Source organism: Sminthopsis crassicaudata, chromosome 6 (genome assembly GCF_048593235.1).
Source record: "Sminthopsis crassicaudata isolate SCR6 chromosome 6, ASM4859323v1, whole genome shotgun sequence".
Taxonomy (NCBI): Eukaryota; Metazoa; Chordata; class Mammalia; order Dasyuromorphia; family Dasyuridae; genus Sminthopsis; species Sminthopsis crassicaudata.
Genome location: NC_133622.1, coordinates 165,748,853 through 165,773,802, shown reverse-complemented (window position 1 = coordinate 165,773,802; position 24,950 = coordinate 165,748,853). Strand labels below are relative to the sequence as shown.

The following is a 24,950-nucleotide window of genomic DNA, read 5'->3' as shown; positions in this document are numbered from 1 at the left end:
CTCTAACAGCGAGGTAAGATAGGCAGCTTCCCTGGGACTTGGCTGACCTGTCTGGAGCTCAAAATGCTCAGCTGAGCATTTGTCCATTGAGACGTCATGGCAAAGCTCCGGCGGAACTGACAAAAATGAAAGTTTTTGTCTTCTCTCTCTCCCTCTTGGAGATGTCCAAAAGAGAATGAAAAGCTATAGAATTCAGGGGGCCCCACTTATACTCACTTGCTTTGAAGAACTCCATCACCTCACAATTAGACCATTGAACAGATTAGTTAATCTCTCTCCACCCACCTGGAAAAAACTTCCTTTACAAACTTATGCCCTGCTGCTAGTGAGACACACCCACCAAAGCTAGCAAAAGAGGTTGGGAAAGAGCAATAAAATTCAAACTTAGCCGGGGCTGGGCCATAAAAGCTGCTTTCTGCTACTTTAAATGTGATCCATACTTTGGTAGAATTATTTCTAAAAGTTTAATTGTTATTTTTAAGAACTTCTTGAATTATTTTATCTGGAATTGGACATTTGTATTGTATTGGGTCAGAGCCTCTAAAATAATGTTTTTTTTCTTTGTCCTTTTGAAAATGTTTCTGTTAGTGCTCTTGGATAGGCCGAGCGAATATAATAAAGATGACACTTTAAACTAATCTATTTATTTAGTGCTATACCAATCAGACTCCCAAGAAATTATTTTAATGACCTAGAAAAAATAACAACAAAATTCATATGGAAGAATAAAAGGTCGAGAATTGCAAGGGAACTAATGAAAAAAAAGTCAGAGGAAGGTGGTCTAAGTGTACCTGATCTAAAGCTATATTATATAGCAGCAGTCACCAAAACCATTTGGTATTGGCTAAGAAATAGACCGCTCGATCAGTGGAACAGATTAGATACAAAGGACAAAAAAGGGTACATCTATAGCAATCTAATCTTTGACAAACCCAAAGATACCAACATTAGGGATAAAAATTCATTATTTGGAAAAAACTGTTGGGAAAACTGGAAATTAGTATGGCAGAAATTAGATATGGATCCACACTTAACACCATATACCAAGATAAGATCAAAATGGGTCCATGATTTAGGCATAAAGAATGAGATAATAAATAGATTAGAGGAACAGAGAATAGTCTACCTCTCAGACCTGTGGAGGAGGAAGGAATTTATGACCAGAGAAGAACTAGAGATCATTATCAATCAGAAAATAGAAGATTTTGATTACATCAAACTAAAAAGTTTCTGTACAAACAATACTAATGCAAACAAGATTAGAAGGGAAGTAACAAATTGGGAAAATATTTTTACAGTTAAAGATTCTGACAAAGGTCTCATTTCCAAAATATATAGAGAATTGACCCTAATTTATAAGAAATCAAACCATTCTCCAATTGATAAATGGTCAAAGGATATGAACAGACAATTCTCAGATGATGAAATTGAAACTATATCCACTCATATGAAAGTGTTCCAAATCACTACTGATCAGAGAAATGCAAATTAAGACAACTCTGAGATACCACTACACACCTGTCAGATTGACTAAGATGACAGGAACAAATAATGATGAATGTTGGAGGGGATGTGGGAAAACTGGGACACTGATGCATTGTTGGTGGAGTTGTGAAAGAATCCAGCCATTCTGGACAGCAATTTGGAACTATGCCCAAAAAGTTATCAAACTGTGCATACCCTTTGACCCAGCATTGCTGCTATTGGGCTTATATCCCAAAGAAATACTGAGGAAGGGAAAGGGACTTGTATGTGCCAAAATGTTTGTGGCAGCTCTTTTTGTAGTAGCTAGAAACTGGAAGATGAATGGATGCCCATCAATTGGAGAATGGTTGGGTAAATTATGGTATATGAATGTTATGGAATACTATTGCTCTGTAAGAAATGACCAGCAGGAGGAATACAGAGAGGCCTGGAGAGACTTGCATGAACTGATGCTGAGTGAAATGAGCAGAACCAGAAGATCACTATACACTTCAACAACAATACTGTATGAGGATGTATTCTGATGGAAGTGGATATCTTCAACATAAAGAAGATCCAACTCACTTCCAGCTGATCAATGACAGACAGAAACAACTACACCCAGAGAAGGAACACTGGGAAATGAATGTAAATTGTTAGCACTACTGTCTATCTACCCAGGTTACTTATACCTTCGGAATCTAATACTTAATGTGCAACAAGAAAATGGTATTTACACACATATATTATATCTAGGTTATATTATAACATATGTAAAATGTATGGGATTGCCTGTCATCAAGGGGAGGGAGTAGAGGAAGGGAGGGGATAATTTGGAAAAATGAATACAAGGGATAATATTATAAAAAAATTACTCATGAATATATACTGTGAAAAAATTATAAATAAAAAAATGTAAAAAAAAAAAAGAAAATGTTTCTGTTAAAAACAATATGCAATTTGGGATATTTTTCTATGTATTGGGTATTTTAAAAGCAAACTGACTTGTATGAATAATGTTCACTTATGAAACATCTACTTGGATATGATAATTGTTTAAGTTAGGAACTTATTGGGACAAATTCCTTACTGCTATCAATATAAGGCCATGATAAATATTTGTTTAGAATTTATCAGAAATCTGATTAATGGAATCTATTATAGGAGATAAAATTTCTTGGGCTTATAGTTAATGCTTTTTAGAAGTTTTATGTGCTGAAGGTTGCGTTTTAACTGCTCATGTTACAGTTATATTCTTGCATTTTTTCTCCTGTAACTGATTTCTATGATCAGAGCAATAGTCAATAGAATTGTTAATGCAATTCAATTACGTCATACCTTGCTGTTTTCAGCCTGATTATATGTATATCCTAAATGTTTGGGCAAATAAGTTTTTTGCCTGATCATCTGTCTGTTACTGGGCAATTAACAGAGATCTGTGACACTGAAACTGCTACTTACCTGAGACTCTCAGCTCTTTTCTTCTCAGGGCAACTTCTGCCTCCTGAAAAGTCACCCAGAGCCTTTTTAATACAATTAATTCCCAGACCTAGGCCTTAGGTACCCGAAAACTGTCCAAGGAGACCCTAGTCTTTATCCTGAATTTGAGTAGGAGGAACTGCCTTCTCACACCACAGCGAAACACCACAGGGGTTGACCTGGCCCCCCCAGCATCCTGCTCCCTGGTAGGAATTTGGAGTCTGACCCTATTTCCCCTTTCATCCCAAGACTGTCCGAACACCTCAGGGGCCGGTAAGCTGGGTAGGCATCCTGATACTTGGCACTCCCTCTGATCCCTTCTACCCCTCCCCATAAAGAGTGGGGATAGTGGGAGGGAAGGTTTAGGATCTTTGCTTACTTTTCTGATAAGATTGAGAAACTAAACCCCTATTATTTTCAAGAAAAGCAGCCACAGTTAAAAGATTTCCAAGACCTTAAAGTGCATTCTTATCTTGATTAGATATCAAGGCCTCCTGCCTCCCCTGACTTCTGAGTCCACACTCAAATAATCCCAACCCCAGAAGAAATTAGCTTTCCTGGAAATTAAGGGTGAAAGGGTTAGGCTACAAATAATCTTTTCTCTCAGCATTTTCTCCTACTTCTTTTTGATAGATGGGCCATCAGTACTTTACAGGCAGCACACAGAAGGGACCTGATGCATTTCTTGCTAAAGGCCCCATTCTCCTGAATGTCACCATGTCCTCCCTGGATGACACCCCACTTTTAATCTGTTCCCGAGATCTGTTTTCTCTAGGCTTCAAACTTTGGATTCTCAGCTGGCCTTTCAGCCTGGAGGACATTGACTGGGGACAACTGACCGGGACACCCCCTCGATGCCCTGCTGTCATCCCCCACACCTCACGCCTCACCTCTTGGCATGAAACCCCAAATCTCTGTGACTCTTGTCAGCTCGAAGCAGTTGAGGAAATCATTACCCCTTTTCCCACCTGCATCTGGAGGTGATGGTTTGAGGGGGGAACAAGAAGAGGGGACCCCACAATTCTGAAGATCCTTGGAGAAAATCTTCAACCCTGCCTCAAATGAGGGACACTGCCCCAAATTTTTTTTAAATGAATTTAAGTTTTAACTGTTTGAGAGGGAAATGATATGGGTTAAGATTCCTTTCTAATTTCCAGCCCCCATGAAATCCCAATGGGAGATATCCAAGCTTTCCCAGCCCCCACTGGATCTGAGCTAACTTGTGCTGTCCCAGCCCCCACTCTAATGATCTGCTCAGGTTTCCCCAACCCCCACCCCAAGCACAAACAGTTCCTTATCTAAAAACCCATTGAATTCTATTCAATTCTAACCCTGGCCAAAATCATCCAGGAGCCAACCTGGACTCCCACCTACCTTCAAGATTACCCAAAACCCCCATTATAAAAGGGGGCACCCTGGAGCCCACTCTTGGCAGGAGCCCCAAACATGGCACCCTTATGCCGGCTATGTTAAGGGTTCCTATCTGCCCCTGGCGTCTTTCTACCTTTACCCTTATTTCCAAACCCCAAATAAACCTCTTATTAATCTAGGTTTTCGGGCCTGTAAATTCCTTTACAGGGGACTCTTGCGCCCCTACTAGACTTCATTTAACTCTGTATCCTTGCGCTGAATCCAAAAGGGTTGCAGGGGAGCTCTATTTGACTACCTGTATCCTGAACCTGCCAGTAGACTTCAATTAACTCTAAATTCATCTAGGTACTCCTTACCTAACTCTCATCAGAATGAGATGCAGAGTAGGAGGAAAGTATATACTATTTATTTTCTGTCAAAAGCCAATTTAGACTTATCCATGAGTTCTAAGTCTGTAATCATGTTGGTTACAGCATCCTTGACTGGAATGGAACTCCAAGAAGATTCCAAGGTAAGAATAAGTTTCCTTATTTGTAAAATGGGAATAATAGAGCACCTGCCTTTCCTGTAGTTGCAGAGATAATAATTTTAAAGCAGGGCATATGGGGTATTCAGAAAGGACTAGCACTCTGGTGTGAGGACTTGCTGAGTCCTTTTCAGGGCTGCTCAGGTGTCTAATGAAGACTTCCCCACACAAAGATGTAGAATGGCAGCAGAGAATAATTTGCTCCAATGGTTGAAGTGAGGGCTGCAGAGTGCTTAAAACTTGGTCAGACATCGAAGACACCAAAATTATCCACTGCCTCCTGAGCCAGCCATCCTGATTTTTGTCATGCCACTGAACTCTGAGGACTTTAGAGGAGGGAGTAAAGTCGATGATTTTGTTCAGCTCCACCTCAATTAAATCCAATTCTCATGCAAGTTAAGACATCATTTGTGAGGTCATTGACCCTCTTTGAAAATGAAGCACAAACACTTGTAAAGCACTCAGCATGATGTCTGACACATAGTAACTGCTCTATAAAAGTTAGCTATCATTATTATGACTACTCTACACTTGTCAGATCTCATTGGTAGTATTGTGAGCATTTGTTACCCAAGCTTGTTTCCCTCTTCTCTACATTTCTCCTATTATTAGCATGAAAAAATTAAGTTGGTTGGTAATTTCCCTTTGTATCCACATTATTTCAAACAAATCTATTTTTTCCTTTTTATTGGGATGTCTTGATACTTTAATTCTGAAATTCTTTCTCTTCCATAGGTTCCTCCTTGGAACTCTCTGAAACCTGCTTACCAAAAATCTAAAATGGGTGTCAGACTATGCTCAGACTTACTCATCTTTATTACAGACTCTGGAATGGAGTGCTTCCTTCCTCCCAAGATTTCAATTATTTCCATTTCAGAAATCAATTCCTTCAAGTTAGAATTAGTTCCAGAATAGTGTAATGTTCTTGGTGGTTTTCTTGAGGTCTTGGACAGCCTTTGTTTCATTGGTAATCACCACAAGAATAGCCAGGTGTTAAAGTGAAAATCCTTAATTATCTCCTTCACAATCTATCTAGTTTCCTTGCCTGGGGCCTGGGTCAGCTTTTTTGACCCATCACAGAATATAATTCTCCCTTATTGATTTCCCTGCCTTTGAAAAGATAAAATTAAAATTCAGGCAAGTCAAGAAATTATTAACAACTCTGCAAATGCCTGGATAATTGAAGGCCTTCATCACTAGATAGTCTTGTGATTTCTTTCCCCCAATCCTTAACTACTTCTTCTTTTTATACAGGTATACATATATTCTGTAATATATCCCAGTAACAAAATCACTTTCATTTTTCTCCTTTGACCTTCACCAAAAGTGAAACGTGTTCCTAATTTATGGGGGAGTAGGTAGGGAAGGAGAATGTTTTATAGCTGTTTATTGTATGTGTGTATATGTGTTACTATGCCATCTTAGTATATACATTAGCTAAGAACTAAGCATATCTAACAGCTTATTGTTACTGGAGAATCCATTAATGGGAACTCATTTAGATACACATCATTGTTCCCAAAACCTATGATAGCAGCTACCCTCTGGGGATGCAACTCTCCAACTTTAGTGTATATTGAGAAAAGTAGATCTGTATCTTTAGCTACAAAGGCAGATCTTTAGCCTATGTCCTCTGGATGCAAAAATTCAAAACACTTGAAACGCAGGTCTTCTTATTCTTATTCCTGGAAGGTTATACACTGGGTCAGTTTCTTCAGGTCCTTCATCCTGGGTAGCTATTAAGGGGTGGTTTCTTGAGTTCCTTCATCCTGGGAGGCTATTCATTGGACAGTTTCTTCAGGCCCTTCATCCTGGGAGGGTATTCACTCGACAATTTCTTCGGTTCCTTTACCCCGGGAGACTATTCAATAGACGTTGCCTTGGGAGCTTAGCTATCTTGCAGCAGGCAGTAGATATTGAAAAGTATATGGAATCAGCATTTAGTGACTCGGACTTGGGATGGCCAGGCTGTGAGCCTCAGTTTCTCCATCTGGGTTCGATAACCAACTCTTAGGCTACCTCTCCTTTAATAGGTCCGTGGTACGTCTTTCTCCTCATCAGAGTGTAAACTCAAGGGCTATTCCTTTTGCTCTTCACATCCCATATCTCAAACGTTTTGCGCTGTACTTAGCCTCCAGCAAACACTTAATGCTCGTTTCTCTGAGCGGGCCTCGGGCGGGGAGACCACCGGCCTGCCCCCCACCCCGGCCCGGCCTCTCTCCAGAAGCACAGACCGGGCTATCCAGGACACGCTCCTCCGCCGGCTTCCATCGATCATTCGGAAATCGGCCGCTTCCAACTAGCCTTTCTCGGAGTCGTGGAAAGCTTCCCCCCACCCCCAGCGTCCTGACGTAAACGAGGGCTCGACCTGCTCCCGCGGTTTAGGGCAGAGTGGGTGGGGCCTATGGGGGGAAGTTGACGGAAGCATCCGCGGAGGGAGGGACAAGAGGACGTGGAATACTGATGGGTCGTCCCACCTTCTTCAGCGCGCCAAAATCAAACCGGCCTGGCTGAAGCGCGCGAGCGCGGCTGCTTGTCCCCAGTTTCCCGCGTCTCCCGCGTTTCCCGCGTCTCCCTACTTTTCCGCATTCGCATCTAGTCAGAGCAGCGGCTGCAGCTGAGGAGGCGAGATGGCCACTCCACCCAAGAGAAGCTGCCCATCGTCCGTCACCGGCGCCGGGGAAGTCCGCATCAAGAAGATCGCTATCGAAGGCAACATCGGTGAGGAGCCGGCACGGCCTGCCCCCGACCCCCGGGGAGACCCCGATGTGACAGGCGAGGAAATTGAGGCCCGGTCAGGGGAGGACTGGAAACACGCTCAAGGACCTCCCGTCCCGCGCCTCGGTCTGAGAGTGGGGAAACTGAGGCCCGGGCAGGGCCTTAGAAGTGGGAGGGAATTCAGGCTATTTAGATCCGCTCCATCATTTTTCAAGAGAGGAAGCTGACGCTCAAAGAGGCTGGGGGCCTGCTGGTCACAGGAGCTCCAGCTCCTCCGCTGTTCCCCAGGCACGAGGGGCTTCCCACAGAGCGCCCATCCTCACCTGGCCCTAGTTGCGTCCCGGCAAAGCCGGGAGCGGAATCCAAGCTTGCCTTTGGGACCCAAACAGTCTTCCCTCGTGTTAATTTTTGCAGAATAAATCCTCTCCCTTAAACCTCTGGATTAGGAGAATTCGGGAGAAAGGATTGTATGATTGTACCCTACCTCAAAGTCTAGATTCTAGAGAAAACTATTAAACAGCTTGACTTCTCTCCTTTATTCATTGGCCGGTATTAAACATTTCCTGTTTTTTCCACTTTAAGATGGCCATTTCCTGAAGTCCTGTTCTTGGTCCTTATCTCCTTTCAGCATTTCAGCTGTTACCTTGTAGAGATCGGTGGAGTTACGTAGTTAAATGCTCATTCCCCTAGATTATAGTGAAGACATAGAGATAACCCTGAGACCCCGGGCTTTGGAAGTGAGGTAGTTAAATGTTTATTCTCCTGCCTCACCGGGCAGATAGAAAGATAACCTCGAGGCCCCCTGGCCTTGGGAGTGCGAGCTAGACCGTGCTGGCTGTCAGATAACAATCTGTGGGTCAGTGATAACGGAGGTTCTGAGATAGTAATGACCCCTCTGATGCACCTGTAAGTCACAAAATTAGCATATCAATGACATAAAGCACCTGCTCTCTTTCCCATAGGTTTATTTTCTTGCTCCTGGTTCTTGGCTAAATTCTTTTGGAACTTAGTTTGTTTCTATTGGCATTATAATTACAATAGGCTTTGCCCCTTGATTTGGATATGGGTTCAAGCCTGTGAAATTTTTGAATTTTTGGGAGACACCTCGCCACACACAACTTTTTGGAGTTTCCTTTGAACCCCGACAGAAATGACTTTCAAAACTGTACTTCCAGTCCTGATTTTATCTCTGCAGCTCCAGACAAGTGCCAAGAGCACTTACTTGTTTCTGCCATTTCAGCTGTCCAGTCTATAAAGACCATTTCCAAATCTGAACCTCTAGCTCTGAGCTTTCCTCCCAGTTACAGACTTAGATTCCTGTAGGAATCACTCCCTTTCTCAGTCTCACTAGCACTTGAAATCCAATAATACCCCAAATAGAACTTAGGGTTCTTTTTACCTTCCTTTCCATTCAGTTTTTCTTTTGCTTTTTACAAATTTCATTTATCTTCTATTTCCCCCCAGTTATTTGAAAGTTTTTTTTAACATTGATTTTTTAAACTTTTTGAGTTCCAGAATCACTCCCTTATCCCCACCCTCAATCCCCATTAAAAATCCAATGTTTTTCATTTGCCTTTTTAAAAATATATCTATCCTGCTGTCATCCCCCAGCACAGCAACATGTTTTAGTGGAAGGAATGCTTGACTTAGGAGTCCTAGTTTCATATTTCAGATTTAATACTTATTGGCTATGCTGTTTGGGGTAAATTATTTCATTTATGTGAGCCTCAGTTTCCTTATCTGTAAAATGGAGGTAATAATACAATATTTATTCCTCAGGGTTGTCAGGAAGAAAAGTTTGCAAACCTTATTTGTTATATTCACCTAATGTGAGAGAGTATTACAAGCTTATGTTATGGCTTTGACTATTGTAATAGTATATATTTTTTTAATTTTTATTGCTAGCTTTTATTTTTTATATCACCTCTGTTGCTCAATGTACCCCCTTTCCTTCACTGCCCATAAATAACAGAAAAAGAAAAAAAAGCTTTTAGCAAAACCAACCTAACATAATAATGGAATTGTGACAGCATATTCAACTTGGAAGTCATCTCCCTGTCCTTCCTAACTTCACTTCAGAATGCTCCCTTCTCCTTCAGCTCAGATTCTTCTTTTATTCTCAAGTTCTCTCACATTTCTCTTCCCTCAAAATTCAATTTTTGCTCTTTTTCATATTTTAAACACTTTAAATTACCTACTTTACTCAGTTTCTCCCAAATTTCTCCTCAAATTTAGTCTGATTTTATTTACAGATCCAAACCCCTCTAAGTCATCTTTGCAATTCTATTCTTATTCAGTCCAAGTCTTCTCTTTTCCTATTCTTCTCCCATAGTCTTTAAATCAAACATAGGGTAATGTATTAAAAATACTTTGCAATTTTTAGTGTTTTGTATCAGCTATTTTTAGTCATTATTAATTTGGTGTGACTATTTCCTTCTCCAACAGTATAGGATCTTTTATAATTTATATTTTAGTATAGGATCTTTTAAAGTTTCTTTGGAAAATTTGTTATTCTAATAGGCTAAATCTTTGGAGAATAATAATCTATAAATCAGTGATGATGAATTTGCTGAATATGATTCATAAATATATTTGAGAGGCTTTCTCTCTTTTACTGATCTTTGAAAAGCTTTTTCATTTTTAAAGTCTCTCCCCAGAACGCTTTTTAGATTTTGGTAAAATTCTACGAAAAACTATAAGTTGCTAATTACTATGGAGTCATTGGAGAGAGTAAAGGTCCATTATACTTAATTTTGATTGTAGAACAAACCCTGTTTTTGACTTATTCAAGTAATTACCTTGCATTAATATCACAGGTTCTGTGATTTTGAAAGTTTCCAGAGACATTTTTCACTTGATTATCATTGGCACTCTAGAGATACTGTTTTTCTCATCTTGTCATTTTTACAAATGAGGAAACTGAGGCCTTGAGAAGTTTTAAAATGCCTAGTTCTCACTGTAAATTGTCATTGACCTAGAAATCCTCCTTCTGTAGTCTAGAAAGAATTCTGTAACTTCAAGTCTTACTGTCTGTTTTGGGATTTCATTTTTTTAAATTGGTCACTGTAATTCTATGCTCTCACAACCCCTCACCTAATGTTCCCCTTTAATAGAACACTATTTTGTTTTGTTTATGGTGGATTCACCTCCTGCTCTGATCTTAGTACTGTGACTTTTAGCACAATGATCTCAGTATAAAACAGTAATTATTAGGAACTTCTTAGTTCCCATGACTTCTTTCCCAAATTTTTTGCCCATGTATCCTTGGCTGTGTTCCTTTTTGCCTCCAAAAAGAATATTAATGTATTAGTTTGTTCCAAAAAAAGGTTGAAAAACTGGACTTTTGCCCAGATGGAAAATAAGAGTAAGTATTGTTTCCTTGCTACAAAGCTGTTTTGAGGGTGGTTATTTCTTCCACTTTTTAGGATGTGACCAGCATGAACATTCCTTTCTCTTTGGCAGCTTAAAGAGAAGGCAGAATGGTCTAGTGTTATAAGTTGGGGGAAGATTTTAGAATCAAGTTGGTGGCCTGAACTTCTTTTTAAAAGTATGGTTTTTTGTGGTTTCTGGGGAACACCATTTATTCTTTTCACTTCTCTGATTAGTATTATGGTTGTTTACTTTTTCAGTGTTTCCTTTTATGTACATCACTTCTGTAAATACTATCTATTTGTTCACTACACATAACCATCCTGGTCACATTTGGTCCTCCCCTCATCAGTTATACTTGCCTGTAGATCATGGAGATGAAGAAACAGAGGCCAGGAGGACTTATATGATTTATCATAGGTAATATGTAACAAGGCTAGGATCTGAATTTATATCTTTTAATTTTAAATACAGCCCTTTTTTCACCCTACAGGCATCCTAGAAAATGACAGAAGTCTGGATTCTCCTGTTAGGATGTGCCTTGCTCTACTTTTTGGGCAATCATCTGACATACTTGTTCCTTATTTAACTTTTCCTTTTCTTGCCACCTTCATTTTTATATATCTTTTTTCTTTGTGAATTTCTCTTTGAAGTTAAAAGGAAGGACCTCTTTTCTCATCCATTGACATGCAAAAAGATTGAAGTTCAGCTCTCCCTTAATCCCCTCCCTTTCTACTTTTGAACTAATTTTTTTCTTTGTTTTTTATGCATTTAATCATATTATAATATCATGATTATATGTGTCTGTGTCCTATCTCTTGATTAAGTATAGACTCTGGGAAGAGAGATTCTGAATTATTTTAATTTTGTATCTTCCCTAGACCCTAGTATTATGTGTTATAAAGACACTGAATATATATTTGTTGAAGTAAATTGACTAGAGAGAAACTCCTGTAAATGTCCTTACTTCTATTTTGTGTAGAAAAGGAACACTGGAGTGATAGATAGGCTTTTATGATGGACAGGATACAGACCAGGGATGAACCCACACAAACTAGCTAAGGATTGTTAAATTTTCAGTTTGAGCATTCACACCTCAGAAATCAGCAAAAGCTACAAGTCAGGATTGGATTTATTGTTCTGTTGATTGTCTAGACTTAGAAAATTCAAGGAGAAAATATTAATAATGCAGGTTAAACTTAGAATTATGTCATACATATGTTTCTCTTTCTGGAGAGCTGGATGTTAAACATTGATGAACATGCCCCTAAGGCAGACCTACCATAAACTAACATAATGGGGAAAAATGTGGCTATGTATTGAGAGTCTATAGAATTACAGTAACTTGGAACAAGATTAGTGTCTAAGAACAAAGTTCTAGCCAGCAGAATGAGGCTCTTTCAGTTGGAATGGTTCATTGTGGACTGGATATGTATGTCACTTCCCTTACCATCTCTTTATGACTGGCAGACAGTTTTGACAAATACATACCTCCTTGCTTAGTATTAATAATTAATTGGAGGATCTTCAAACACTTTTCTATGTTGATGGATCTTTTAAGGCTTCTTATTCTGTGGGCATAAAGAAAATATGTGGAAGACATGACATTTTACTGGAGAAGAGTCATAAAGGTATCTTTTTGCTCAACCACACCAAATTGTTTTTTATGATCATCAACCAATAAATAAGTGAAATCTTAATCTTTAACTGTTCAGCCACTCCAGGATTAATGTCATTTGCAAACATCTGCCTGGTCCTTTCTCAGATCTTCAAGGATCATGCAATAAAATCTAGAGGTAGAAAGTACTTAAGAGACTACGCACTCCAATGGGGTCAAACTCAAATAGAAACAGGAGAAAGCCCATAAATAAAGATCCTTATGGGTTATATGTGGACTTAGAAAATCACAACTTAGCATTATCCATGTTTTATTGAGCTTTACTTATTCATCAAATATTTATTTCTCAATTACATTTTAACCTGGTTCAAGAGGCACTCAAGAGCACTGCAGGCCCATTTACATGTTTGACATGTTTATTCTGGTCCATTCTTTTTTTTTTTCACTAATGAGGAAATAGGCTTTGGCAGGTGAGCTGTCTTGTGACCTGGGCCACAAAGGAAGTAAGTAGAAGATTCATGATTGTAACTCATTTCTTCTTACTCTGAATCCAGAGCTTTTTCTGGTTTCCCAAGGTGCCTCTGAGTACTTTAAGGGTGTTCTGTGATGTTTTAAAGTGAACATGTAGATTATTCATTTGTTTTAGAGATGTGGTCATAGTTATAGTTTTTTTCTTGATTACCTTTTTTTTTTTTTTTTTTTAGGCAATTGGTTAAGTGACTTGCCCAGGGTCACACAGCCAGGAAGTATTAAGTGTCTGAGACCAGATTTGAACTCGGGTCCTCCTGATTTCAGGGCTGGTGCTCTATCCACTGCGCCACCTGGCTGCCCCTTACTTTTTTTTTTTTTTTTTTTAGGCAATTGGTTAAGTGACTTGCCCAGGGTCACACAGCCAGGAAGTGTTAAGTGTCTGAGACCAGATTTGAACTCGGGTCCTCCTGATTTCAGGGCTGGTGCTCTATCCACTGTGTCACCTGGCTGTCCCTTACTTTTTTTTTTTTTTCTTTTTTTTTTTTTTTTTAAACATTTAGCATTCTTACTTCTTTGAGATATTTTTGAAATTAGTTCATAAATTTTCTTAATTGTTTTGTCTCCAGCATTCAGCTCCTTTATATTTGTGGATCTAGTTTAGTTTCCATTTCTAATTTTTGCTTTCCTTCATACAAGTTTTACTTCCTTATAGAGTGCATATGAGGGACTGTGTCTAAATTTAGTCTAAATATGGTGGCAACACTGTCATTGATGAAGTCAGTAATATTTATTAAGCCCTTGCTATCAATCATCAAACATTTACTAAGTGCCTACCATGTGACAGACATAGTTCTGATGATACAAAGGAAGGCAAAAGGATCTCACATCTCCTGGGAAAGACAGCAAGCAAACAATTATGTACAAATAAGATTTATCCAGAATCTATTGCAATAATTTTAGAGGGAAGGCATTAGCATTAAGGAAGATTAGGAAAGGCTTGTTGTAGAAGATGGGATCTTAGCTAGAACTCAGAGGAAGCCAAAAGAAAATGCCCAGAATCCAGAGTTGGAATTTCTTGTTTGAAGAACAGCAAGGATGTTAGGGTCACCATTGCAATGTACTTTGGTGGTGGATACATCAGGGATAGGAAGCCTGGAAAGGGAGGAAGGAGCCAGTTTGTGGAAGCCCTGTGAATGAATGCCAAACAGGAGTCATTTGATCCTAGAGTTATTAGGGAGCTATTGGAGTTAGTTGAATGGTGTATGTGACATAGTAGGATGTGTACTAACTAATTTTATGAATTAATTTTATAGGTAAATTTAACAGCTGAGAAGAGAATGGATTGCAATAGAGAGAGGCTTGAAGAAAGGAGACAAGTCATCAGGTTACTGCAGTGATGCAGTGTGATGTGATAAGGTCTTTTAACAGGTTGGGGGAAGTGTCAGAGGAAAGGAGGGGAGAGAACATATACAAGAGGTGTTTTGAAGGTAAAAACAACAGGTCTTGGCAATAGATTGGCTGTGGGGGTACTGGTGAGAAACATATTGAGGAAACAATGATGACAGCAAAGTTGTGGTCTTAAGTGACTGGGAGGATGTTAGGGAAATGTAGAGGAGGGAAGGATAATGAATTCAGTTTGGGACATGTTGAGTTTCAGATGCTTATAGGATATTCATGTAGAAATGTCTAATAAGCAGTTGGAGATGTAAGCCTTGTGGTCAGCAGAGGGGTGAGGGCTAGAGTAGTAGAATTGAGAGTCTTCAGCATAGTGATGATGTTGAATCTGTAGGAGCGAATGAGATTATTAAAAGAAATTGTGTAGACGCAGAAGAGAAGGGGACCCAGGACAGAGTCTTGAAGGACACACTATTCTTTAGTGTGTTAAGTGTGGCCTGAGAGCAGCAAAGGAGCTAGAGAAGTAGTCAAGAGATGTGAGGGAAGAATCAGGATAGAGAAGAATCATAGAAATAGAAAAGAGAGAAAGGAAGGGCTAACCACAGGCTGTGAAGAGATCAAGGAGGAGGAGGAAAATCTATTAGAGGAAGTTCAAATCTTTTGCATTTTTTTGCATTTCTTCCAGTTTTATCCTCAAATGTTCTTGGGATAATTTTGCTTATTTGGGCATTTCACTAAGCTTTTCCTTCTAACATTTCTCTTCAGTGTTCAATCTGGTTTTTTAGGCAGTATTTTCTACTAAATCTAAATTTCTACTAAAAGTCTTAAGATTTTACAAAGAAGCTTATATACCTAATTGTGCTTACCCTTGGTTGTTCAAGTTCTCTGCTTATAGTAATAATCCCCCCCCCCCCCCCCCCCAGGCTGGGGTTAAGTGACTTGCCCAGGGTCACACAGCTAGGAAGTGTTAAGTGTCTGACATCAGATTTAAACTTGGGTCCTCCTGAATTCAGGACTGTGCCATCTAGCTACCTCTTCATTTTCAATTTAAAAAAAAATTATATTTTATCTTTTTCAACTAGCAAAAACCTACCTTTTCTCCACCACTCCCCACCCCCAAATTGAGAATGAAAAGAAAACAAAACTCCTTTTAACAAATTTTTTTTTTTTCCTGAAGCAATTGGGGTTTAGTGACTTGACCAGGGTCACACATCTAGGAAGTGTTAAATGTCTGAGGCTCAAATTTGAACTCAGGTCCTCTTGATTTTAGGGCTGGTACTTTATCCACTGTGCCACCTAGCTACCCCAACAAATATGTTTTGTTAAGCAAACATATTTGCCTTATTGCATATAAAAATGCCCCTATTTCCCCACTTGGTCCTACCATCCCTATTAACTATCATTATATCTCTTCTGTCTTTTGTGGCAAAAGTTCTTTAGAAGGCTGTCTACAATAAATGCTTCTAGAGGATTTAAATTTATATTTTGTTTCTGAATCTAAAATGATGGCCCACCATCTCTTCCAACTTTAAAGCTATGAACCTCTGATAATTTTTACTGGTTCTCTCCATTTTCTCACCTTTGTATGGAAGTCACCCAATATTAAAATATATGTTAATTCAATTTGGAGGATCTCATTAAATTTTTACCTTAACAAATAGTATATAAACTAGTCATTTTCATAACATTTTTCTAAATATTTTAAAATAAATATTTTTCTGTTTTTCTAAAATTTTTCTAAAAAAAAAATCACCACATGTCCCATAAAGTGTTTGCTACTTTTGACTCTAATAGAAATAACCACCCGAACTTCTTTATTTACTTAAATGTGGCAAACTTATAGGCTGTTTTCATTTGGTTACAATTTTTTCCCCTGGTTTCATTTATATTGATTGTCAAAACTGGTACAATTCAGTTCATCTAGTAATACTAGTTATTGGAAACAGATCTCATATTTAGAGAACATCTAAACACTGTAATGCTCCCTTTAGAAAATTCATGTACTCCCTTCATTTCTGATGTGGATGATTGTGGGTGTGGGATATTGTTTGGATGTACTGGCAGGAGTATGTTGGTTTTGAAAAACTGCTTTTTTCTCTCCTCTAGGGAGATTTCTTGGGAAGAAGAAAAAGATATTTGTAAATCTATGATATAAAAAAGTATCAATAACAATATTTAGAATATGTAAATGGTTTTGGAGTTACTAAATCTTCCTTTTTTGAAATTACTGTAATATTTGTTCAGAGAGTGAACTTGGCCATTTGGCTAAATACCTATGTATGAATCACAGTTGAAAATATAAATTAAATAACACAAATTGTTGAAATTGTTAAGACTTGCTATGACTAATAAGCAACTTTTTCTGCCACAAATCCCAAGATTTTTACTTTTCCCATTCTTTTATTCTTTTATGTTTACAACCAAAACAGGAAAGCCACCCTGCCCCCCATCAAACCAAATTCCATTATCTTATACAAATTCATTTTACATTTTTAAAAATTGAAAACTCCAAAGAAATATCTGGTAATTGTTTTTTAAACTGTGTGCTATAATATGCCTTATTTTAAGAACAAATGTATAAGGTTAATGAATGCTCTCTTAGCACTACTTTCTGATTGTTATATTCTTTTATCTTTTGACAGCTGCAGGAAAGTCAACATTTGTAAATATCCTTAAGCAAGTCTCTGATGATTGGGAAGTAGTTCCTGAACCTGTTGCCAGGTGGTGCAGTGTTCAAAACACTCAAGATGAATTTGAGGTACAAAAATGGTACATTGCTTATTCAAGTGGCAAATATGGTGATTCAGTTTTGTTTTGTTTTGTTTTTTGGTTTACATTAAACCTTGTAGTTCAAGCTATGGCTGTGTTTTGTCATTTTTGTGATATTTTTTGCAATAAAATAGAATTCAACTTCAAATAAAGTCAGTCAACTAGCATTTTTAAAGCATCTTCTGCTAGGCACTATGCTAAATGTTAAATATTCTAAGAAACTTTTTATATTTGTTGGCTTTTGTTTTTATATAAGTCAAATCTCATTGCTTAATTTTTTAACCCTGTTTTAATGATGACTAATATTCAATTTTATATCATTGTCAGAAGATCTTTCCCCTTGAACTCAAATTGATATTCCATCTTTCCTCTTGAGTTGCAGTGTTCCATACAGTGTTAATACAGTGTTATAGAGGGAAAAGTGAGAAGAAAACTATGACATTTTTTAAAATAGATTTTATTTACCAGACATATGCATGGGTAATTTTATAACATTAACAATTGCCAAACCTTTTGTTCTAATTTTTCCCCTCTTTCCTCCCTTTCCCCCTCCCTAGATGGCAGGTTGACCAATATATGTTAAATATGTTAAAGTATAAATTAAATACAACATATGTATACATGTCCAAACAGTTGTTTTTCTGTTCAAAAAGAATCGACTTTGAAATAGTGTACAAATAGCCTGTGAAGGAAATCCAAAATGCAGGCAGACAAAAATAGAGGGATTGAGAATTCTATGTAATGGTTCATAGTCATCTCCCAGAGTTCTTTCGCTGGGTGTAGCTGGTTCAGTTCATTACTGCTCTATTGGAACTGATTTGGTTCATCTCATTGTTGAAGATGGCCACATCCATCAGAATTGATCATTGTGTTGAAGTATTGTTGAATATTGTTGTTGAAGTATACAACGATCTCCTGGTCCTACTCATTTTACTCAGCATCAGTTCATGTAAGTCCCTCCAGGCCTTTCTGAAATCATCCATCCTGTTGGTCATTTCTTACAGAACAACAATATTCCATAACATTCTATGCCACAATTTATTCAGACATTCCCCAATTGATGGGCATCCACGTAGTTTCTAGCCACTACAAAAAGGTTGCCACAAATATTCTTGCAATATAGGTCCCTTTCCCTTTTTTAAGATCTCTTTGGGATATAAGTCCAGTGGTAACATTGCTGGATCAAAGGGTATGCACAATTTGATAACTTTTTGAGCATAGTTCAATGGCTGGATGTATTCACAATTCCACCAACCAATGTATCAATGTCCCAGTTTTCCCACATCCCCTCCAACATTCTTCATTATCTTTCCCTGTCATTCTAGCCAATCTGACAGGTGTATATGGTATCTCAGAGTTGTCTTAATTTGCATTTCTCTGATTAATAATGACTTGGAGCATCTTTTCATATGTCTAGAAGTAGTTTCAATTTCTTCATCTGAGAATTGTCTGTTCATATCCTTTGACCATTTATCAGTTGGATAATGGCTTGATTTCTTATAAATTAGAGTCAATTCTCTATATATTTTGGAAATGAGGCCTTTATCGGAACTTTTGATTATTAAAATGTTTTCCCAGTTTATTGTTTCCCTTCTAATCTTATCTGCTTTAGTTTTGTTTGTATAAAAACTTTTCAATTTGATATAATCAAAGTTTTCTACTTTGTGATTAATAATGATCTCTATTTCTTCTTTGGACATAAATTCATTCCTCTTCCACAGGTCTGAGAGGTAAAGTATCCTATGTTCCTCTAATTTATTTATCACCTCATTCTTTATGCCTAGGTCATGAACCCATTTTGACCTGACCTTGGTGTATGGTATTAAGTGTGGGTCAATGCCTAGTTTCTACCATATTTCCAATTTTCCCAGCAATTTTTGTCAAACATTGAGTTCTTATCCCAAAAGCTGGGGTCCTTGGGTTTGTCAAACACTAGATTATTAAAGTTATTGATTATTTTGTCCTTTGTACCTAACCTATTCCACTGATCAACTAATATATTTCTTAGCCAATACCAAATGGTTTTGGTAACTGCTGCTTTATAATATTATTTTAGATCTGTTACAGCTAGGCCACCTTCATTTGATTTTTTTTTTTCATGAAATTTTTTTTCCAACATAGTAAAATAAAATTTTTTGATGATTTATTCATTATAAATTTGTATTTTGCCATAAATACTGTATTTCTGGAAGATGAAGGAAGCTTTAATAATTTTTATGTAATTAAAAGCAGGCAAGGCATATAATAGTTAAAAATAGAAATGTGTGGCAGAAACATTGTTCAGATCTTAATAGGATAAAGCACTGATACTTATTTTTAAATTTTAGCTGCTGGTATGAGGGAAGGGTAGGAATAATTATATATATATATAAAATTATGTAATAATTATATATTTAAAATGGAAACAGAACATTAAATAAGTACACTCTAAACCTTGGGCATCCAAAGGAGAATACCAAAGATAGTGAAGGGTCATGATATCACATGAAGATTGATTTGAAGAACTAGAAATCTTTATCCTGGAGAAGAGAAGGTGAGTGGGTAGGTAGGACAAGGACATGATAGTTGTCTTCAAGTTTTTGAAGGGCTGACATGTAGAAGAAGGATTACACTTATTCAATTTGACTCCAAATGGCAAAACCAGGAGTAAAGGGGAGATAAATTTATTCTAATCACAAAAAAATTCCTGTTATGTGAAACTCAAAAAATTAAATGTAAAAAAGCTGGGGGAAAAGACAGTTCAGTTTTAGATATGTTGAAATTTGAAATACTTATAGGACATGTGTAAAAAAAAACCAAAAAACTCCAATAGTTGATAATGTGGAAGAGAGGATATAGAGATTGTGAACAGTGTACTTATAGATGTTTAAAACTTTCCATATATGAAAATGGAACATCATTTGATCCTCAATAATCCTATGAGGTATGTGCTATTATTCTCACATATTCCCACCCATAGATGAGGAAACTGAATTTGAAAAAGGCTAAATGATTTGTCCAGAGTTCACACAGCTAGTAAATATCTGAGATAGGATTTGAATTCAGATTCTCCAGACTTCATGGCCATCACTCTACTATACTACCTAGCTGCTTCTAAGCCACACAGGGGGATTAAATTAAAAAGTTTTTGCACAAACAAAACCAAGGCAGCCAAGATTTAGAAGGGAAGCTCATAGCTAGGTAACAATTTTTACAGCCATGGTTTCTGATAAAAGCATAATTTCTAAAATATTTAGAGAACAGACTCAAATTTATAAGAATACAAGCCATTCTTCAATTGACAAATGATTAAAGAATATGAGAAGACAGTTTTCAGATGAAGAAATTAAAGCCATTTAAAGCCATTTGAAAAAGTGCTCTAAATCAGTATTTATTAGAGAAATACAAATTAAAACAACTTGAAGGTGCCATCTCACACCTATCAGAATTGGCTGAGATGACAGGAGAAGAAAATGATAAATGTTGGAGGGGATGTGGGAAAAAATGGAACACAAAGCAGGGATAGAGGAAGAGTGGATGACTGGTCTAGATTAATCTCCAAAGGCCCTAGGGGGAACTCATCAGGAGAAGAAAGGGATTAGAGAGATGGTGGGATGTTCTAGGATATAAAGAGTCATGAAGCTAGGGTGGGAAATTCAGAAAGTTAGAAGCAGAGCAGGGAAGTGAAGGAAGCATGGGCCTCATATATCCTTTTCTTTCCATTTAAATAGTTCCTTCCCTAATTCTGAGTTTAATCTCTTCTGGACAACTGAATTTGATTTCTAATTGTTCTTCTTGCTCCCTCTTCCTCTTGTCAATCCATCTAATTTGCAATTGGTCAAATACCCCTCCTAATTGGCAAGGTCTACTTGGTCACTTCCTTGCTGATATCTTCAGTAGTTCTGTCATATTTCTATAATCACTTCTGATGGATGTTGGAGACACTTAACAATTTGGCATCAGCCAAGCTTTCCAGACATTATTTCCTTTAGCAAACTATATTATAGCCAAAATGGCCAATATGATCTCATTTTATGACCTACGTCTTTGCATAATTTGATACTTATCATGCGTGGCCTTCTAACGTTGGCTTTGGGCCTCTTAGAAATCTCCTGCATCTTTCTTTCTAGTATCACATGTAACAGCAAGACTTTTCTTATTTCATCCGCTGCCCTTTCTGTAGTTACTCTTCATTTATGTGTGCATGTTATATTTCTAGCAGAACATTTTTTTCCTATTCTTGTATCATTGACACTTAGTATAATATTAGCCTTGCTTAAATACTTGTTGAATGACAAGAAGACCTTTATAGTTGCTAATTTGAAGCTTTTTCCTTTCTTTTTACGGTTATTTAGAATTTTTTGTTTTTGTTTTTTTGCCTGGTGCACCAGGTGCCCCCTTGTGGCAAATATATTGTGATGTACTCAGTATAGCTGTCACTAATTTTGATATAGAATGGGAAGGTCAGATAGTCCATTTGTACTGCTTTTACTGTCTCTGGCCTAGATTAGTAGTTAAATGTTACAACGCTATCCATATTTATGTGAGAAGTTAATTTTCTTATCATACTTTATGATTTATATTGCTGTTCAGGACCAGAGCACATGTCAGGGAAGACCTTTATCATGTGTCTTGTTCTTGCCATAAAAATTGGTGGATGCTTTGCCTTTGTTTCTACTACTTTGAATGTGTTGGTTGGAAGAGAACTGATCTTGAGTTTCCTTTTCCAACTCCTTTAGACACCTACATAATTCTTGAAAGCTTCAGCAGTGTAAAGAGGGAGGCTGAACTCTTTCTACAAGCTACAAAGAAACTCATTATCCTATGAAAATAAATTCTGTGATTTTAGCTGTAAGTACTGGATAACAGTGCTTTTCTCTTTAAAAAATGTCCTTTGAAGCCATTGAATAACCCTTCCTTAGTGACGTACAGGCAGATAGATACATGGTCTCTTACAAGGTTTCATTTGGAGCTCCAAATGAGTTCTTAGCAAAGGGGAATATTCCCAAAGATCATGTATTGTCTGTGTTTTTTAAAAAATCACTACAATAAAATTTCTGCTCTATGAGTTAACTGTCATTTTCAGTAATGGAGGGGGAGTAGGAGATATATATATATATATATATATATGATGATTTTGTAACTAACAGATCAAGGGTTGTAGGATATGAATTTACCTATGTGGAAGTGAATGAATTCTACTAAGTACTCTTCCTGTAGTTCTGGTGAATAGTGAGGACTTCACAGAAGTTAGTGTCAAATAGATTCTTTTCATATTTAGATAATAGAAGCAGACATATCACATGAACCACTGACCCATTAATATAGGATCTTTGAAGGCAAGTACTGTTACATTTTAAATTTTGTCTGCCTAGCTTGATTGAAATAGACATGTTTATTTATAGGCCTACAAAATAGAATTCTTTATTAAGAATACAGTCCATGTATTAACTCAATTCCAATTTCTACTTATGCAGTATGCTAACAGTGTAAGGATTGAAATAAATTCAAAACTCTGAGTTCAGATCAGATAGTTTTATTGCTGACTTCTTTCTTAGAAGCTTTGTTTAGCTAAACTTTTGCTTTCTTTTATATAAAAAAAAAACCACCCTTTATCCTTCTACCTCTGAAATTGTGCCTTAGGATCTTTTCAAGATTTCTAGTCCTGAGTATTCTAGGCTGGTATTCAAAATAAAGGTGTTAATTTTCTCTTCTCTATCATTTGGCACTTTTCTTTCCCTCTCAAACTATTCTTAGTCTTCGTCTGGAACACCCAGCCCTTACATGTTATCACTCTAATGGTCTCAGAAATCACTTTGTAAAATGGAGCCATATAAGGTTTCATGGATCTCCTTTCCAACAGACTCAGAACCTCTTTTGCCTTGTGAATGAGTCCTGTGTTTTATAACCTGGAAACCCGAGGTTTTTCTTATAACTACCTTGAAACTGTCATTTAAAAAAAAAAATCCCAAGCCAATTTTATAAAAGGTTATAGACTTTTTTTCACATGTCAGTTTTCTGTTTTTCACAAGTAGATCTTCTCATTTTGAAGTTATACTTTTGTAGAATTTGAAGATTGTCACATTTTTTTGTTTGATGGAATAGCACAATTTCTGGAAAAAAAATTGTGAGAGTAGTGGAGAGACTTGTGTCATCAACTGTATGGTGGATATAGAGCCTCTTTACCAGCAACTTGGCAAAAAGTATCATGAAAGAAATGAGGTTTTTATAACCTCATAGAGAAGAGACAGTAATAACAAGAACAAGACACATACTATATTGGTATCTCCTTAATGTCAAAAGATTTCAAGGAAGCTTCCAGTAGTTAATTTTTGAAAAGATGTGGACTACAAAGAGAATAAGAACAGTATCCTTATTTATGATATTAAATCTCTTATGGAGGGGGGCAGCTAGGTGGCGCAGTGGATAGAGCACCAGCCTTGAATTCAGGAGGACTTGAGTTCAAATGTGGTCTCAGACACTTAACACTTCCTAGCTGTGTGACCCTGGACAAGTCACTTAACCCCAGCCTCAGGGGAGAAAAAACAAATCTCTTATGGAAAATTTAATGAGCATTTTAAAAATTCTTGATAGAGAAGGAACAGAAAAAAGATTATGTATAAAACTGCAAATCTCTTTTATATATAACTTGACTTTTTCTTTGTAGTATTTAACAAATTCAGAAGGTATCTTTCAAAACTATCATTCTGGGCTATTTTAACTCCCTTATGTTATAACCAAGAAAACTGAAATCCAGTGAGGAGAACTAGTCCCTGGTCACAACAGGGTTCAAATATAGGGCCTTGGATTCCAAATCTAGCATCTTTAGACCCAAAGTAAGCAGAGCTTTAGAGAAAAGTGGAGATAGTGCTTGACAATAAAAGATTATGATTGAGTAATATTGACAGACAATGGAAAAGGCTGAACTGCTCAGCCTTTTTTTTTTTTTTTTATCTTTGTGAAAGTTTTGATTAAGATAAGTGAGCTTAAGGTTCACTTTACTGTTAGTACTTATGGATTTCATTTATATTCCCTCTCAATATCTCTCTTTCCAGATTGAAGAACTTTAATACTTTATGCCAATTTCTCCAATTTCTGGCCAGTTTACTTTTTTTTTTTTTTTTTCCCTATAGACCTTTTTCAGTTATATCTTTACCCTTATATGTTGTTATAATAGATTAGTTTCATTTTTACCAATACTGTATATTCCTTTTATTTATTTATTTTTGAGGAGCAATTGGAGTAAGGTGACTTGTCCAGGATCCCATGACTAGTAAGTATTAAGTGTCTGAGGCCAGATTTCAACTCAGGTCCTCCTGACTTAAGGGCTAATGCTCTAGCTACTGTGCCATCTAGCTAACTTGCCAATACAGATCTTTTTATTTTGGTCCACATTAATTCTATCTTTAAAATCTAGTGAAGTCACTGTATTTTTTCCTGTTCAGATTTCTACTCTTTCCTTCACAAGAGGCAGGTAGGTGGTACAGTGCACTGAGTGCTGGGCCTGGAGTCAGGAAGACCTGAGTTCAAATATGGCCTTAGAGACTTCCTAGCTGTGTGATCATGGACAAATCATTTAATTTCTATCTGCCTCAGTTTCCTCATCTGTAAAATGGGGATAGTAATAATACCTACCTTCTAGGGGTGTTGTGAGGATCAAATGAGATTAAATTTATAAAGCACTTAGCACAGTATCTGGTATGTAGTAAGTGCTTAATAAATACTTATTTCCTTCCTTCCCTTTGTGCCGTTCTTTTTTCTTCCTTCCTTGGACACCAGGTACGGGTTTCA

At 37.3% G+C, this 24,950-nt stretch overlaps 1 protein-coding gene across 1 annotated transcript in view; it reads left to right on the top strand.

The window, feature by feature from the left end:
* Positions 1 to 6,546: 6,546 nt before the first annotated feature.
* The window catches only part of DCK (deoxycytidine kinase), a 33,649-nt gene continuing 15,245 nt past the window's right edge, over positions 6,547 to 24,950 (top strand). The window contains exons 1-2 of the mRNA XM_074275316.1: positions 6,547 to 7,561; positions 17,054 to 17,169. Of these exons, the coding sequence (XP_074131417.1) occupies positions 7,471 to 7,561; positions 17,054 to 17,169 (207 nt within the window). The 5' untranslated portion in view covers positions 6,547 to 7,470. The remainder of the gene's footprint in view (positions 7,562 to 17,053; positions 17,170 to 24,950) is intronic.